The sequence below is a fragment of the Scyliorhinus canicula genome, chromosome 7, assembly GCF_902713615.1.
Source record: "Scyliorhinus canicula chromosome 7, sScyCan1.1, whole genome shotgun sequence".
NCBI lineage: Eukaryota > Metazoa > Chordata > Chondrichthyes > Carcharhiniformes > Scyliorhinidae > Scyliorhinus > Scyliorhinus canicula.
This window is the reverse complement of record NC_052152.1, coordinates 131,938,137-131,956,828: the sequence shown is the minus strand read 5'-3', so window position 1 is coordinate 131,956,828 and position 18,692 is coordinate 131,938,137. Positions and strand designations below refer to the sequence as shown.

Sequence of the window (18,692 nt, the reverse complement as noted above, 5' to 3'; positions counted from 1 at the left end):
ATTATTGTGCAGTCACTGAATCCACATCAAACAGACGATCTGAACAGTGTGCTTTTCTCAAAAGTGAATGACTCGAAAGATCTCTGTCTGGGATGTTGAAGTGGGAGTGCTGGCACCAAACACCAGCCTTGTGAATGTACTGAGAGCAGTCACAATGTTCAAACTGAGGGGACAGGGACGGAGATACCTGCTCCTTGTTAGTACCTGCCACGCCCATTGATGGAACCATCAATTCAGCGAACACGTGTAGTTGGATCTGAACAGAGGCTTTAATACACTTACAACAGAGCCAGCCTATTCGCCGTTGAACTTCAGATGAACTGCAGGCTGGCTCTAAGGCACTGATCTTTATACATCGGTCCCAGGGGGAGGAGTCCTGGGCGGAGCCAAGGGAGGAGCCCAGTACAAACGCTCGCGTACTCCCAGAGCGACTCCCCCTGGTGCTCGGGTAGTGCAACTGCACTTACAATGGTGGATAGTGAACATATATACACGGAGTTACATTGGCAACTATATACAGCATTGATCTTACAACGGGTAGATAACGAACATATATACATGGAGTGATATTGGCAACTATATATAGTGTGAATCACATTTATTGTTGTTGCTTAGCCACTGGGGCCTTGTAAGGTAGAGAAGCTTTTATGTTTTAGTTTAGCTAATTCGATTGCAGTTGGAGATATGCAGTGAGATAGAAGGTACCTCTCACAGCTCTGCTAGAAGCAGTTGGTTTTAGAAGGCTAACGAGGGAACATCTCTTCATAGGAGCATTTCATAAACGTTACAGTGCAGAAGTAGGCCATTCGGCCCATTGAGTCTGCACCGGCTCTTGGAAAGACCACCCTACCCAAGCCCACACCTCCACCTCCACCTATCCCCATAACCCCGCAACCCCACCCAACACTAAGGGCAATTTTGGACACGAAGGGCAATTTAGCATGACCAATCCACCTAACCTGCACATCTTTGGACTGTGGGAGGAAACCGGAGCACCCGGAGGAAACCCACGCACACACGGGGAGAACGTGCAGAGTCCGCACAGACAGTGACCCAAGCCGGGAATTGAACCTGGGACCCTGGAGCTGTGAGGCGGCACTGCTAACCACTGTGCCACTGTGATATGTGGCAACGGTTCAGATATGGAGAAAGGTCACCAATCAGCCAGGGGCTTATTGAGTGGCGGAAAGGCTGACGAGTTTAATCGGCTTCCTCTTATTCCTAGGAACATCTTGAGATCAGAAGGTGAAGCATCCAGAAAAGTGTCAGCCATGGCACAGTGGGGAGCACTCCATCCTCCAAGGTCCTTGGGTTCAAGTCCCAGTCCTAGGCTAGAGTAAAGAAACCAGCACTGACAGTGCAGTACCGAGGAACCACTGAACAGTTGTGGAAGGTATCTTCCAGATCCAAAATTTAAATAGAGTTCCCACCTGCCTGCTCAGGTGGGCGTGAAAGAGCAGGGGAATTATCCCCAGTGTCCTGGCCAATATTTATCTCTCAATCCGAGAGCAGAGGTCGGGGTGGAGGTTTGACTCGGGGTTGTTGGCGGATGGGGGTTTTTGTGATAACGTGTGGGCGGCAATTAAGGAGTAACTGGAGTTGAATCAGAGTGGGGAGGTGTTGGCAGCCATTTTTTGGGAAGCACTGAAGGCAGTGGTCCGGAGAGAAATTATTTTGTTTAAGGCTCGTGCGGATAGGGAAAGGAGGAAGGAACATGACCAGCTCATGAGCGAGATAGTGGAGGTGGACAGGGAATATTCGAGGGTGCCCACCGTGGAGGGATTGGCGAGGAAGAAAATGTTGCAGGGGCAGTTCGACAGGCTGACAATGGGGAGGGCGGCAGGGCAACTGCGTAGGGCAAGAGGGGAGAAGGTGAGCCGCATGCTGGCGCACCAGCTGCGAAGGCAGGCTGCATCCAGGGAAATATTGAAGATACAGACTGGGGCTGGGTGTGGTGATTCACCACTGTATATATATGTGTGTGCCTGTATTAGAGGATGTACAGCAGTACCTGTATTACAGGTTTATCGGTAAGCCCCTGCCGGCTAGCTCCACCCACAGGGAGCAGTATAAATATTCATGAGTTCTCCTGAGCTGCCATTCTACCAGCTGCAGTCGGAGGATAACATCTCACGGCAATAAAGCCTCTCTTGTACCGGTTTGAGTCTTTGTGTGCAATTGTTAGCGCATCACTGGGGATGTGGTGTCAGAGCCAGGGAAGATAAATGAGGCAGTTAGAGAGTTTTACCAGGGACTTTATGAGGCAGACCCAGGAGGAGAGGAGGGGGACATGGGGCGGTTTCTGGACGAGCTGGAATTTCCCCAGGTGGAGGAAGCAAAGAGAGGAGCCCCTGGGGCTGAGGGAGGTGCTGGAAAATATCAGGGGTATGAAGTCTGGGAAGCCCCCTGGGCTGCATGGGTACCCAGTGCAATTTTATAAGGAATTTGTGGTGGACCTGGCACCACATTTGTTGGGGGCGTTTAATGAAGCACTGGAAAAGGGGGAGTTGCCGGAAATGATGACGCAGGCAGTAATTACACTAATTCCGAAAAAGGGGAAGGATCCGGTGGAATGTGGGTCGTATAGGCCCATATCACTATTGAACATGGATATGAAAGTATTGGCTAAGTTGTTGGCGGGGAGGATGGAGGATTGTGTCCTGGGGGTGGTTTCAGAACATCAAAGAGGCTTTGTGAAGGGCAGGCAGCTCATGAGTAATATTAGACGGTTGTTGAAGATGGTGATGAATCTGTCGGGGGCCCTGGTACCAGAGGTGGTGGTGTCCATGGACGCGGAGAAAGCATTTGATCGGATGGAGTGGCGGTAATTGTTTGAGGTTTTGGGAAGGTTTGGGTTTGGACTGAGATTTGTGGCATGGGTACGGTTGCTGTATGTGCTATCAAGGGCGAGAGTGTGGATGAATGTTATGAGCTCACTAAGCCTTGACTTACACATTGGTACGAGACAGGGGTGCCTGCTGTCACTACTGCTGTTTGCGCTGGCCATAGAGCCATTGGCGATGGGTCTCAGTGGGTTGGAGGAGTGACGGGGGATTATGAGAGGACTGAAGCACTATCAATTGCACTTAAAGACTCGAATCGGTACAAGAGAGGCTTTATTACAGTGAGATGTTTAGCCTCTGACTGCAGCTGGTAGAATGGCAGCTCAGGAGAACTCATACATATTTATACAGCTCCCTGTGGGCAGAGCTAGTGGCAGGGGCTACCGACGAACCTGTAATACAGGTACTGCTGTACATCCTCTAATACAGGCACACACACAATTACACAGTGGTAGATCACCACATTCACCCCCTGTTAAAAATGAGTCCAGCGGGGGTGACGTGGAACTATATACAGAATCCGTGAATTATTTATCGAGGGGAGGGGGGGGGGGGAAATTAAGTGTCCATCTTGCAACCCGGTGCCCGGTGCGACGCAACAGCGGCGGCGACGTCTGTACAGGCGGTGTCTGCGTCGACGGCATCGGTGCTGCCGGTGTTGGTGCTGGCCAGTGGCTGGATGACTCCGGGAGCGTGCCGAAATCTTCCATGTCCTCTAGCGTGGGCAGGGAAAGGAGGGATGGACCTGGTGGGGCTGATGCTGGGAGCGCCGGGGGAGGGGAGGGTGGCACGTGGGTGGGGAGGTTTGTGGCAGTGGGATCGGCACCCGAGGGAGCCAGGTCCCTGAGCGAGACCGTATCCTGGCGGCTGTCGGGTGTTGCTCGTTCTGGATGAGTGTGCTTAACAATTTGGCTCTGTTTCGTTACTTAGCTTTGGAGTCGGCAGGTATCGTTAAGATACCACCACAAGTTTCAAGGTCAAGTTCAAAGCAATAAAACCATACACCAATTAGTAAGTTCAAACAAATGAGTTTATTACAATACAATTATAAACTACTCATGCACACCCTAAGATGACTAAACTATTCCTACCACTAAATAGACCAATACTTATCTGAATAAGGAACTGCCGGATCAGGGGACAAGGCCTCTTGCTCTGCACTGGGTCCGCAGACTTCAGGTTGGTACGGGTTAAAAGGGGTCAGGAGTGTCTATCTCTGGTAGCGATCGTTGTGAGACACTTACTTGCTGGCGGCTGCTGTCCCAAACCTCTCCTCTCTCTCGGTCAAGGTCTTCTTCGGTAAAGACTGGTCGAGAGGGCTGGTCAAGAGAGGAGGGCTGGTGAAGAAGAACAAACTAAGTTTGGGACCTGTCTTTTACAGGTCCTAGGGCTTCGCGCCCTTTTGGGTGGACCCTCTATCTGCTAGGGATCGATTGGGTCTCTTCCCAATCGATTTGTTTGAATCCCCCCAATACTGAGGCTGTCCCTCGGCTACTGGGTGGGCCTTCAGGTGCTTTGTCTTCGAACCCCGCTGGTGCCGGGGTGTCTGGCTTCCTATACAATGTTGCAATCACTTCCCTATTTGTGTCCATTGTCCCTGGGATCGTTCCATTACTATGTTAACTGTCCCAGAGATTGCCTCATACTAATGGAATGTTCGTTTCGGTGCTGTCTGCTCTCTAAGCAGACAGAATACACAGTGGCTTGTTGCAGCCTGCTTGTGCTGCAAACTTTGTCCATTTTACCCTGCAAGCTTTGCGTTCCTCCATTTTGTATTGAGGGAATGGCCAACTTCGGTGGCTACACGGGGAACTCCACGTAAGCATACTGGGGGTTTGCGTGAAGCAGGCGTACCCTGTCCACCAAAGGGTCCACCTTGTGGAGCCGGACATGCCTACGCAGTAGGACCGGCCCTGGAGCTGCGAGCCAAGTCGGGAGCGACACCTCGGATGTAGACTTCCTAGGGAAGGTAAAAACACGTTCATGGGGTGTGTTATTCGTGGCAGTGCATAGTAGAGACCGGATGGAGTGCAATGCATCCGGGAGGACCTGCTGCCAGCGAGCGGCTGGGAGGTTTCTGGAACGTAGGGCCAGCTGGACGGCCCTCCAAACCGTCCCGTTCTCCCTCTCTACCTGCCCGTTTCCCCGGGGGTTGTAGCTGGTCATCCTGCTGGAGGCGATACCCCTGCTGAGCAGAAACTGACGCAGCTCATCGCTCATGAATGAGGATCCCCTGTCGCTGTGGATATAGGCGGGGAAACCGAACAGAGCGAATATGGAATCGAGGGCCTTGATGACGGTGGCAGACGTCATATCGGGGAATGGGATGGCGAAGGGGAACCTAGAGAATTCATCGACCACACTAAGGATATACGTGTTGCGGTCGGTGGAGGGGAGGGGCCCTTTGAAATCCACACTGAGGCGTTCAAAGGGGCGGGACGCTTTCACCAGGCACGCACGGTCTGGCCGGTAGAAGTGTGGCTTGCACTCTGCACAGACCTGGCAGTCTCTGGTGACTGTCCGTACTTCCTCGACGGAGTAGGGCAGATTGCGGGCTTTGACTAGGTGGTACAACCGAGTGACCCCCGGATGGCAAAGGCTGTCGTGCAGGGCACAGAGCTGGTCCACTTGTGCGCTGGCACATGTACCTCGGGAGAGGGCGTCTGGGGGCTCGTTGAGCTTGCCGGGGCGATACAAGATCTCGTAATTATAGGTGGAGAGCTCGATTCTCCACCGCAAGATTTTATCGTTTTTGATCTTGCCCCGCTGCATGTTGTTAAACATGAAGGCTACCGACCGTTGGTCAGTGAGGAGAGTGAATCTCCTGCCGGCCAGGTAATGCCTCCAGTGCCGCACCGCTTCAACGATTGCCTGGGCTTCCTTTTCAACAGACGAATGTCGAATTTCGGAGGCATGGAGGGTGCGTGAAAAGAATGCCACGGGTCTGCCTGCCTGGTTTAGAGTGGCGGCAAGGGCGACATCTGAAGTGTCGCTCTCTACTTGGAAGGGCAGTGTCTCGTCTACTGCGTGCATCCCGGCCTTGGCTATGTCTGAGCGAATACGGGCGAAGGTATGTTGTGTCTCGGCCGTGAGGGGAAATTGAGTAGCCTGTATCAGTGGGCGGGCCTTGTCCATGTATTGTGGGACCCACTGGGCGTAGTAGGAGAAGAACCCCAGGCAGCGTTTGAGGGCCTTGGGGCAGTGGGGAAGGGGGAGCTCCATGAGGGGGTGCATGCGGTCGGGATCGGGCCCCAGGAGTCCGTTTTGGACTACATAGCCGAGGATGGCTAAGCGGTTGGTGCGGAATACGCACTTCTCCTTGTTGTAAGTGAAGTTGAGGAGAGATGCGGTGTGGAGAAATTTGGCAAGGTTGTCGTTGTGTTCCTGCTGGTCATGGCCGCAGATGGTGGCATTGTCCAGGTACGGAATTGTGGCCCACAGTCCATACCGGTCAACCATTCGGTCCATTTCTCTTTCGAATACCGAGACCCCGTTAGTGACGCCGAAGGGAACCCTAAGAAATTGATAGAGGCGACCGTCCGCCTCGAAGGCAGTGTAGGGACGGTCCGATTTACGAATGGGGAGCTGGTGGTAGGCGGATTTGAGGTCTACCGTTGAGATGACCCGGTACTGTGCAATCTGATTGACCATATCAGATATGCGAGGGAGGGGGTACGCGTCGAGCTGCGTGTACCGATTGAGGTCTGGCTGTAGCCCACAACCATTCTGTGTTTCTCCCCAGTTTTAACCACCACCACTTGGGCTCCCCAGGGGTTGTTGCTGGCCTCGATAATACCCTCCCGAAGCAGCCGCTGAACTTTGAACCTGATGAAGGTCTCGTCCTGGGTGCTGTACCATCTGCTCCTGGTGGTGACGGGCTTGCAATCTGCAGTCAGATTGGCAAAGAGGGAGGGAGGGTCAACCTTGAGGGTCGTGAGGCCACAAACGGTGAGTGGGGGTAGGGGCCCACCAAATTTCAGGGCGAGACTCTGGAGGTTACATTGGAAATCCAGGCCCAGTAATAGTGTAGCACAGAGGTTGGGGAGAACGTACAGGCGGAAACTGCTGAATTCAACGCTTTGTACAGTGAGGTTGATCATACAGAAACCCCGGATCGGGACAGTGTGGGATGCGGAGGCCAGGGAGATCCGCTGGTTGGCGGGATGGACCGCGAGGGAGCAGCGCCTTACCGTGTCCGGGTGGATGAAGCTATCGGTGCTCCCGGAGTCCAGTAGGCAGGAGGTCACGTGGCCGTTGATGAGCACCGTCGTCGAAGCGGTAGCCAGGTTGTTAGGACGGGACTGGTCCAGAGTCATGGAGGCGAGCTGCGGGCGATTGTCCGAGGATTCCGACGAGGAGCGGCAGCGACCCGGGTCCCACGGTCCAGTCCCGAGGGGAGGACAAAATGGCGGCGTCCGAAGTAGCTGTGGGGAAGAAGATGGCATTGCCCATGCAGCGCACGTTGCGGGTGTGGGGCAAGATGGCGGCGCCCATGGTGCGCACGTTTGGGGGCAGGGCGAGATGGCGGCGCCCACTGGCCGCACGTGGACCTGGGGGAGAAGATGGCGGCGCCCACTGGTCGCACGCGGCCCCGGGAGCAGAGGATGGCGGCTGAGGGAAGGGAGAGAAGTTGGGCGCGAGAGCAGCAACTGCGCGGGCCTGACACACCGCCGCAAAGTGGCCCTTCTTGCCACAGGATTTACAGGTGGTGGCACGGGCCAGGCAGCGCTGGCGGGGGTGCTTCTGTTGGCCGCAGAAGTAACAGCGGGGACCCCCAGAGTGCGCGGTGTGGCGAGCAGCGCAGGCATACTGTGCGGGAGCGGCCCCAGTTGGGGGGGTTGGTTGCGGGGTCCACGAGGTGTAGGATGGGTGGGCCGCGTGGAGGGCGGGGTAGGACTGTACATTATGGGAAGTGACCATCATGGAGAGTGCTAAAGTTTTTGTCGCTGTTAGGTCGAGCGCGGTCCCTTCCAGCAGTAGTTGCCGGATGGGGTCCGATGCAATCCCCGTCACAAATGCATCACGCATGAAGAGATTGGAATGTTCCGTGGCCGTGACGGCCTGACAGTCACAGTCCCGTACCAGAGGGATAAGGGCCCGCCAGAAGTCTTCAATCGACTCACCAAATAGTTGTACGCAAGTGGCGAGTACATGCCTCGCAAACAGAGTGTTCGTCTTCTGGACGTAATTTTCTTTAAGGAGTTCCATGGCGCGTGCGTAATTCAGCGCATCCTGTATCAGCGGGAACACGCTGGAGCTCAACCTTGAGTAGAGGAGTTGAATTGGCTGAGCTTCCGTCGGTGTGGGGTCCGCTGAGGTGACGTAGGCCTCAAAGCAAGCCAGCCAGTGATTAAAGTATTTTCTGCCGTTTGGCGATTGCGGATCCAGCTGCAAGCGATCTGGTTTTATCCTGATGTCCATGATGCGGAAAATTTCACTTTAATAAATTGAAGCGCTACCAATTGCACTTAAAGACTCGAATCGGTACAAGAGAGGCTTTATTACAGTGAGATGTTTAACCTCCGACTGCGGCTGGTAGAATGGCAGCTCAGGAGAACTCATACATATTTATACGGCTCCCTGTGGGCGGAGCTAGCCGGCAGGGGCTACCGACGAACCTGTAATACAGGTACTGCTGTACATCCCCTAATACAGGCACACACACAATTACACAGTGGTGGATCACCACAAGGACAGAGGGAGCATCGGGTGTCGCTCTATGCCGATGGCCAATTGTTGTACGTTTTGGATCCGTTGGAGAGTATGGGAAGGATTATGGGCCTGTTGGGGACGTTTGGAGGGTTTTTGGGGTACAAGCTGAATGTAGGGAAAAGTGAGGTATTCCCGGTGAATGAGCTGGGACAGCGGGCTAATTTAGGGGGGATGCCATTTATGGTAGCTAGGGATAGGTTTAGGTATTTGGGGATTCTTAAGAGGTGGGATACACTGCACTTAACGTTGGCGGGGAGGGTCCAAGTGGTGAAAATGAATATTCTGCCGAGGTTCTTGTTTATCTTTCAGGCTCTCCTGATCTTTATACCAAAGGCCTTTTTTCGGAAAGTGGACACGATCATCTCTGACTTTGTATGGGCGGGGAAGGTGCCGAGGGTGGGGAGGACCCTGCTACAGAGGCAGAGGCAGCAGGGGAGGTTGGCTTTGCCGAACTTGCTTCATTATTATTGGGCGGCGAATGTGGACAAGGTACGGCGGTGGTGGGAAGGAGAAGGGGTAGAGTGGGTTAGGATGGAGGAGGAATCTTGTGAGGGGTCTAGTTTGAGGGCTATGGCGACAGCAGCATTGCCAATGGCTCAGAGTAGGTATTCAGGGAGCCCGATGGTGTAGTCCACGGTGAAGATATGGAATCAGCTGAGGGGGCATTTTAGGGTGGAAGGGATGTCGGTGCTAACGCCGCTGTGCAAGAACCATGGGTTTGAGCCGGGGGGGATGGATAGTGTATACAGGAGGTGGAGGGAAGTGGGGCTGATCAAGGTGAGATATCTGTATTTGAAGGAAGGGTTCGCCAGTCTGGAGGAGCTAAGGGAGAGGATAGAGCTGCCGAGGTGTAGTGAATTCAGGTATCTGCAGGTTCAGGACTTCGCGCGAAAGTTCTTCAGGGGGTTCCCTAGGTTGCCAGGATACACCCTGCTGGAGCGACTGCTGCTTCCGGATGTGGAAGGAGAGGGAAGAATTGGGGACATATACAAGTGGCTGGGGGATCAGGGATGCGAACGGGTGGTGAAGATCAAGGAGAAATGGGAATGGGATCTCTCAATCAACATCACAAAAACACACAATCTGGCTATGATCATGTGGTGAGATAACCACTGTAGTTATGTGTACTGCAGTAGGGGGATGTATGCCTGTACCTGTAATACAGGTTCCTCCGGTCAGCCCCTGCCGGCTAGCTCCGCCCACAGGGAGCTTGTGTATAAATATGTATGAGAGCTGCTCAGACCCTCAGTCTACAGTTGCGGATGGAGGGACAACATCGTACAGCAATAAAGCCTCTATTGTACTAGTCTCTCGGCTTTGAGTATAATTGTTAGCGCCACAATTTATTGCTGTACGATTTCCCAGTCACCATGGACATCAGAGTCAAGCCTGACCGTCTGCAGCTGGATCCACATTCGCCTCATGCCAGAAAAGACTTTGATCACTGGCTCGCAGTCTTAGAGGCCTACATCTCTTCAGCACGCCCTCCCCCGACGGAGGCTCAGAAAAAGCAACTCCTGTACTCCAGACTTAGCTCCAGCGTCTTTCCGCTCATTCGAGATGCGACCGACTACACCGCAGCTATGGAACTGCTCAAGGAGAATTATGCACCATCGACGAACACCCTGTTTGCGAGGCATCAACTTTCTACTCGCGTCCAGCAGCCGGATGAGTCGATTGAGGACTTCTGGAGGGCCCTGATACCTCTGGTACGAGACTGCGACTGCCGGGCCCTCACAGCCGCGGAACATTCCGATTTACTCATGCGCGATGCCTTCGTTACAGGCATTGCATCGGACCCCATCCGGCAACGACTGCTGGAATGGGTCGCCCCCGACCTCGCGGCCGCAAAGGCCCTGGCGCTCTCCATGACGGCCGCCTCCCGTAGTGCGCACACTTACTCCGCTAGCCACTCGGCCCACCCGTCCTACCCCTCGTGGACCCCGCAAACGGCTCCCCAGGCCCATCCGTCCCACCCCTCGTGGACCCCGCAAACGGCCCGCCCAGCAGCCGCCCCCGCGCACTATGCCTGCGCTGCCCGCCGCACCGCACCCCCTGGGGGTCCCCACTGTTACTTCTGCGGCCAACAGAAGCACCCTCGCCAACGCTGCCCGGCCCGCACAGCGACCTGCAAAGCTTGTGGCAAGAAAGGCCACTTTGCAGTGGTGTGTCAGTCCCGGACGGTCGCCGCTATCGCGCCACCAGTCCCCACGCCTCAGCCGCTCCCTCAATGGGCCCCGCCGTCCGCTTCCCCCGACTCCACGTGCAATCAGTGGGCGCCGCCATCTTTTGCCGCCCCCGCCACGTGCACCCCATGGGTGCCGCCATCTTCATCCACCACAGCCATGTGCGTTCCATGGGCGCCGCCATTTTGTTCCGACCCCATAACGCTCCATGGACGCCGCCATTTTACCCACAGGTACTGCGGATGCCGCCATCTCGTCTCCAGGGGCCGCCATCACGGGACACGGGTCGCTACCGCTCCTCGTCGGACTCATCTGACTCAACCGCCGACCAACCACTGCTCGCCTCCGTTTCGCTCGACCAGTCCCGTCCTCGCAACCTGGCACCCTCTTCCACATCGGTGCTGGTCAACGGCCATGTGACCTCCTGCCTCATCGACTCCGGGAGCACCGAGAGCTTCGTCCACCCGGACACGGTAAGGCGCTATTCCCTTGCGATCCATCCCGCCGACCGGCAGATCTCCCTTGCCTCCGGTTCCCACTTTGTCCCGATCCGGGGTTTCTGCCTGGTTAAACTCACTGTACAGGGTGTGGAATTCGACCGTTTCCGTCTGTACATTCTCCCCGACCTCTGCACTTCACTCCTACTAGGCCTGGATTTCCAGTGCAATCTCCAGAGCCTCACCCTCAAATTCGGTGGACCCCTACCTCCCCTCACTGTTTGCGGCCTCGCGACCCTCAAGGTCGAGCCCCCCTCCCTCTTTGCCAATCTGACTGTGGATTGCAAGCCCGTCGCCACCAGGAGCAGACGGTACAGCACCCAGGACAAGGCCTTCATCAGGTCCAAAGTCCAGCGGCTGCTTCGGGAGGGTATCATCGAGGCCAGCAACAGCCCTTGGAGAGCCCAGGTGGTAGTGGTTAAGACCGGGGAGAAGCACAGGATGGTCGTGGACTACAGCCAGACCATCAACCGGTACACACAGCTCGACGCGTACCCCCTCCCCCGCCTTTCTGATATGGTCAATCAGATTGCACAGTACCGGGTCTTCTCTACTATTGACCTGAAATCCGCCTACCACCAGCTCCCCATCCATAAATCGGAGCGTCCCTATACTGCCTTTGAGGCGGACGGTCGTCTGTACCAATTTCTGAGGGTTCCCTTTGGTGTCACGAATGGGGTCTCGGTCTTTCAGCGAGAAATGGACCGAATGGTTGACCGGTACGGATTGCAGGCCACCTTCCCGTACCTCGACAATGTCACCATCTGCGGCCATGACCAGCAGGACCATGATGCCAACCTTTATAAATTCCTCCACACCGCATCTCTCCTTAATCTCACGTACAACAAGGAGAAATGCGTGTTCCGCACAGACCGCTTAGCCATCCTTGGCTACGTAGTCCAAAACGGACTACTGGGGCCCGATCCCGACCGCATGCGCCCCCTCATGGAGCTCCCAATTTTCCATTGCCCCAAGGCCCTCAAACGCTGCCTTGGGTTTTTCTCTTATTACGCCCAGTGGGTCCCGCAATACGCAGACAAGGCCCGGCCACTTATCCAGTCCACACATTTTCCCCTCTCGGCCGAGGCACAACAGGCCTTCGCCTGCATTCGATATGACATAGCCAGGGCGGGGATGCACGCCGTAGAGAGCGACGCTTCAGATGTCGCCCTTGCCGCCACGCTGAATCAGGCCGGCAGACCCGTGGCATTCTTTTCACGCACCCTCCACGCCTCCGAAATTCGGCATTCCTCTGTCGAAAAGGAAGCCCAGGCAATCGTTGAAGCGGTGCGGCACTGGAGGCATTACCTGGCCGGCAGGAGATTCACTCTCCTCACTGACCAACGGTCGGTAGCCTTCATGTTCAACAACACGCAGCGGGGCAAGATCAAGAATGACAAAATCTTGCGGTGGAGAATCGAGCTCTCCACCTTTAACTACGAGATCTTGTATCGCCCCGGCAAGCTCAACGAGCCCCCAGACGCCCTCTCCCGAGGTACATGTGCCAGTGCACAAGTGAACCAGCTCCGTGCCTTGCACGACAGCCTTTGCCATCCGGGGGTCACCCGCTTGTACCATCTGATCAAAGCCCGCAATCTGCCCTACTCCGTCGAGGAAGTACGGACAGTCACCAGAGACTGCCAGATCTGTGCGGAGTGCAAGCCGCACTTCTACCGGCCAGATCGCGCGCGCCTGGTGAAAGCATCCCGCCCCTTTGAACGCCTCAGCGTGGACTTCAAAGGGCCCCTTCCCTCTACCGACCGCAACACCTACATCCTTAGTGTGGTCGATGAATTTTCTAGGTTCCCCTTTGCCATCCCATGCCCAGATATGACGTCTGCCACCGTCATCAAGGCCCTGGATTCCATTTTCGCCCTGTTCGGTTTCCCCGACTATATCCACAGTGACAGGGGATCCTCATTCATGAGCGATGAGCTGCGTCAGTTCCTGCTCAGCAGGGGTATCGCCTCCAGCAGGACGACCAGCTACAACCCCCGGGGAAACGGGCAGGTAGAGAGGGAGAACGGGACTGTATGGAGGGCCGTCCAGCTGGCCCTACGGTCCAGGAACCTCCCAGCCGCTCGCTGGCAGCAGGTCCTCCCTGACGCGCTCCATTCCATTCGGTCGCTACTGTGCACCGCAACCAACAGTACACCCCATGAACGCGTTTTTGCCTTCCCTAGGAAGTCCACATCCGGAGTGTCGCTCCCGACTTGGCTCACGACTCCGGGCCCAGTCCTTCTCCGTAGGCATGTACGGCACCACAAGGCGGAACCCCTGGTGGACAAAGTACGCCTTCTCCACGCCAACCCTCAGTATGCCTACGTGGAGTTCCCCGACGGCCGCCAGGACACAGTCTCGCTCCGGGACCTGGCTCCCTCAGGTGCCGATCCCATGCCCACACCCCTTCCTGCGCCAACCCCAGCGCCCCCCTATTTGTCCCCATCAGGTCCATCCCTCATCCCCCTGCCGACCCTGGAGGACATGGAAGATTTCGGCTTGCTCTCGGAGTCATCCCGCCAGCAGCCAGCACCAACACCGCCAGCACCTTCGCCGCCTGTGCCGACGTCACCACCACAGCTACGCCGATCACAGCGGAACGTCCGACCACCGATTCGGCTCAACCTGTAACCTGCTGACCGGATGGACTCTTGATTTTCCTTGTTGGACCCTCTTGTAAATAGCATCCTTTGTATTACAGTTACATGTCACCCCCGCCGGACTCATTTTTTACAGGGGGTGAATGTGGTGAGATAACCACTGTAGTTATGTGTACTGCAGTAGGGGGATGTATGCCTGTACCTGTAATACAGGTTCCTCCGGTCAGCCCCTGCCGGCTAGCTCCGCCCACAGGGAGCTTGTGTATAAATATGTATGAGAGCTGCTCAGACCCTCAGTCTACAGTTGCGGATGGAGGGACAACATCGTACAGCAATAAAGCCTCTATTGTACTAGTCTCTCGGCTTTGAGTATAATTGTTAGCGCCACAGATCACATTGCTGTTTGTGGGAGCATGCTGTGCACCCAGTCGTTGCCGTGTTTTCTGCTTTAGAACAGTGATGACATTTTGAATGTACCTCATTGGCTGTGAGCTTTGAGATGTCTGCTCTTCGTATAAAGCACTATACAAATGCAAATTCTTTTTCTTTCGTAACTACTAAACCAAAGTTAAAATGAGAAAAATGAACATTCTTTCCATCCTGGCAGGATCCAAGAAATTAATCTTTATTCCCTGCAGAGTCCAGGACCATCCTGCAGCATTCCTGAGGTGAAGTCAGTCAGCTGGCATTACCTCTTTAGATTGCTACACTTTCATACATTGCATAAAATTTACAGTGCAGAAGGAGGCCATTCGGCCCATCGAGTCTGCATCGGCTCTTGGAAAGAGCACCCTACCCAAGCCCACACCTCCACCCTATCCCCATAACCCAGTAACCCCACCCAACACTAAGGGCAATTTTGGGCACTAAGGGCAATTTAGAATGTCCAATCCACCTAACCTGCACATCTTTGGACTGTGGGAGGAAACCGGAGCACCCGGAGGAAACCCACGCACACACGGGGAGAACGTGCAGACTCCACACAGACAGTGACCCAAGCCAGGAATCGAACCTGGGACCCTGGAGCTGTGAGGCAATTGTGCTAACCACTATGCTACAGTGATGCTCCAAAAAAATAATCTCTGAATCTCCCAATCCGATGGCCCCACTAAGGGAGTGGGGACACATTTGTGCCATTGCCTTTCCTATGATCTCGTCCATGCTGCCCTAAATCCTTCCTTACCCTTCTCTGATTCTGCAGCTTTTTGTACAGTTTTTAAAAATAAATTTAAAGTACCCAATTATTTTTTCCAATTAATGGGCAATTTAGCGTGTTCAATCTACCTACCCTGCACATCTTTGGTCTGTGGGGGCAAAACCCACACAAACATGGGGAGAATGTGCAAACAACACACGGACAACGACCCAGGGCCGGGATTCGAACCCGGATCCTCATTGTGCCATTGTAACCATTGTGCCACCGTGCTGCCCTAATAATAATAACCTTTTATTGTCACAAGAATGAAGTTATTGTGAAAAGTCCTTAGTTGCCACATTCCGGCTCCTGTTCGGATAAGCTGGTACGGGAATTGAACCCGTGCTGCTGGCCTTGTTCTGCATCACAAACCAGCTGTGTTGCCCACTGAGCTAAATGGGTGACCCCTTAATAATGTTATGACGTTTCATAGAACATAGAACATACAGTGCAGAAGGAGGCCATTTGGCACATCGAGTCTGCACCGGCCCACTTAAGACCTCGCTTCCACCCTATCCCCGTAACCCAATAACCCCTCCTAATCTTTTTGGTCACGAAGGGCAATATATCATGGCCAATAGAACATAGAACATAGAACAGTACAGCACAGAACAGGCCCTTCGGCCCTCGATGTTGTGCCGAGCAATGATCACCCCACTCAAACCCACGCATCCACCCCATACCCGCAACCCAACAACTCCCCCCCTTAACCTTACTATTAGGACACTACGGGCAATTTAGCATGGCCAATCCAACTAACCTGTGATCTTTGGACTGTGGGAGGAAACCGGAGCACCCGGAGAAAACCCACGCACACACGGGGAGGACGTGCAGACTCCACACAGACAGTGACCCAGCCGGGAATCGAACCTGGGACCCTGGAGCTGTGAAGCATTTATGCTAACCACCATGCTACCGTGCTGCCGAACGGCAATTTAGCATGGCCAATCCACCTAACCTGCACGTCTTTGGACTGTGGGAGGAAACCGGAGCACGCGGAGGAAACCCACGCAGACACGGGAGAATGTGCAGACTCCTCACAGACAGTGACCCAGCGGGGAATCAAACCCGGGACCCTGGCGCTGTGAAGCCACAGTGCTAACCACTTGTGCTACCGTGCTGCCTTTTCTCACTTGTTTGTGCATCTCCAAAGCAATCTCTAATGTCAGGAGAACATTCTGCATTTTCTTTCAAGCTTCACATTACCGTTTTATTTTGGCTTGTGCTATTGTGAAGTACTTCCTTTCATGTTCAGAGACACAAATCTCACACAAACACAGTGCGGGGGGGGGGGGGGGGGTGGAACACTCCTGTTTCCTTGGCAACAGCAGCTTAAATGCTTTAACATCTTCCCCTTCAGGTAAACGGCTCAAAGCTGGGGGAAGGAGTAAAAACTCTCAGTTCATAATGAATTTGTAGTTATTCACCTGGCTTCGGAAACCAAAGGATCACCTGTGATTTTATAGAATTGCTCCAATTACAAATGACAACAAAACTTCAGTTTAAACTGAGGAGGGGGAAGTTGAAGTGAGCAACTCTGTATCTTCTGTTCTCTTTCATCTTTTGCAAGAGAAAATACAAAGCTGTGAAAACACTCAGCGTGTTCGGCAACATCCAAGACAAAAGTCCCCTCGTCTTGAGAAAGCTCCAATGCTTTGAAATGTCACCTGCTATTTTTCCAAGGCTGCCTGGCCTGCTGACTATTTTCAACCTTCTTCGCTTGTACCTTCAGATTTCCAGTGGCCCTGCTATTTTGGGTAAAAAGGATTTGTGACTGTTTTTAAAACTCTACCCCGTTGAGGTGGACCCTTGTGGGGGGGCATTGACCTTGTTTGGGGGGCGGGGGTGGGGGGGGCTTTGGCCATTGAGGGGGGGGGGAGGGGTATGTTGGAGTGGATTGAAGTGGCTGTGGGTATGCTGGATCCTGGGACGAAGCTAATCGGTTCAGGGTCCAATGTCCAATATTGGACAGGATAATAAAAAAACCAGCAAAAACTGACGAAAATATTGACAAGGATGGAAAAATCAGAGTACGACAGAAAGCTAGCTAGAGATATAAAAACAGTAAGAGGTTCTACATTTAAATAAGAAAATAGCTAACAAAACGAGTGCTGTAGAAAGTGAGTCTGGATAATTAATAATGGAAAATAAGATGGCAAATAAATTGAACAGGTATTTTGCATTGGTCATCACTGTAGAGCAGTGTTTTTCAAACTTTTTTTCCGGGGACCCATTTTTACCAAACGGCCAACCTTCGGGACCCAACCCAGCCGACCTTCACGACCACGCCTGGCGATCCACGCCGGCCGACCTTCGCGACCCACCATTTTCTCTTACCTTGTTTGCTGCTGACAAAATGGAGGAAATGAGTTTGGGTCCATTTGGCCCTCGTTCCAATGGAACCTGTTGGATTAAGGTGAAGTCTTCTGGTGTCGGAAAGTATGGTCCCCATCTGTCCAAAGTTAAGCTCCACAGCACAATTTAGGACCTGTGGAAATAAGGCTCTGTCAGCGAGACTCTTTCCCAATCTTAAATGCGACACCCAGATCCTGACCATTCTTGGAGTAAGAGACTTCCACTTCATCAGCATCAAAGTTCAGAAAGAAACCAATCACATCATTCACCCCAAACATTTTGCAGCCGGCTTTTAACAATGCCGGCTGCTGTGGCCTTCAAAAAGGCTGGAAGCATATAAAAAAAATGCGACTGCATTGCGCATCCGTGCCTGCTCGATGTTGCACTCGAATTTGCGCAATTGGGAGCACCGCGACGGATGGCTCCAGGACCCTCCCTACACCCGTCCATGACCCACCCGTGGGTTCGTGCCCCAGACTTTGAAAATGCCTGCTACAGAGGACACAGGTCACACCCCAGAAATAGCTGTAAATCAGGAGGGTGGGACAGAAGAGAATTACAATCACTGTGAAAGTGGTACTGAACATAATGCTGGTTGGTGCTGAGGATGGCAGGTCCCTGGGAGCTGATGGACTTCACCCTAAGGTCTTAAAAGAAGTGGCGAGTGAGATGTTTGATGCGCTAGTTTTAATTTTCCAAAATTCCCTACTTGCAGAAGGCTCCATTAGATTAGAAATGTGGCTCCTTTATTCAAAATGGGAGGGAGACAGAAAGCAGGAAACCACAGGCCAGTTAGCTTAACATCTGTCAGAGGGAAAATGTTAGAAGTTATTATTAAAGACGTTATAGCAGGGCATTTAGAAAAATTCAAACTAATCAGGCAGTCTTTTTTTTTTTAAATAATTTTTATTGGAATTTTTTACAGAAAATATAAAAATATAACAAGTATAGCAACAGGCAATAATATGCAACTAACAGCCCCATAACACCCACAATTCCCCCCATACCGTAACATCACATGTATCACACTCCCCCCACCCCCCCCCAACAAGAGAACTTAACCATAAATTAAAATTAAATAAATCAAATTTAAATAAAATAAGCAAACATAATCAACGTCCCCCCACCCCGGGTTGCTGCTGCTACTGTCCCAGTACCCTATCTTTGAGCCAGAAAGTCGAGGAAAGGTTGCCACCATTTAAAGAACCCTTGCACCGACCCTCTCAGGGCGAATTTAACCTTCTCAAGCTTAATGAAGCCCGCCATGTCATTGATCCAGGTTTCCACGCTTGGGGGCCTCACGT

The 18,692-nt window shown here is 53.3% G+C and overlaps 1 protein-coding gene across 1 annotated transcript in view; it reads right to left on the bottom strand.

The window, feature by feature from the left end:
- The window catches only part of apcdd1l (adenomatosis polyposis coli down-regulated 1-like), a 53,777-nt gene extending 36,111 nt beyond the window's left edge, over window positions 1-17,666 (bottom strand). Inside the window, exon 1 of the mRNA XM_038802352.1 lies at window positions 17,588-17,666. Within this exon, the coding sequence (XP_038658280.1) occupies window positions 17,588-17,666 (79 nt within the window). The remainder of the gene's footprint in view (window positions 1-17,587) is intronic.
- Window positions 17,667-18,692: the final 1,026 nt, after the last annotated feature.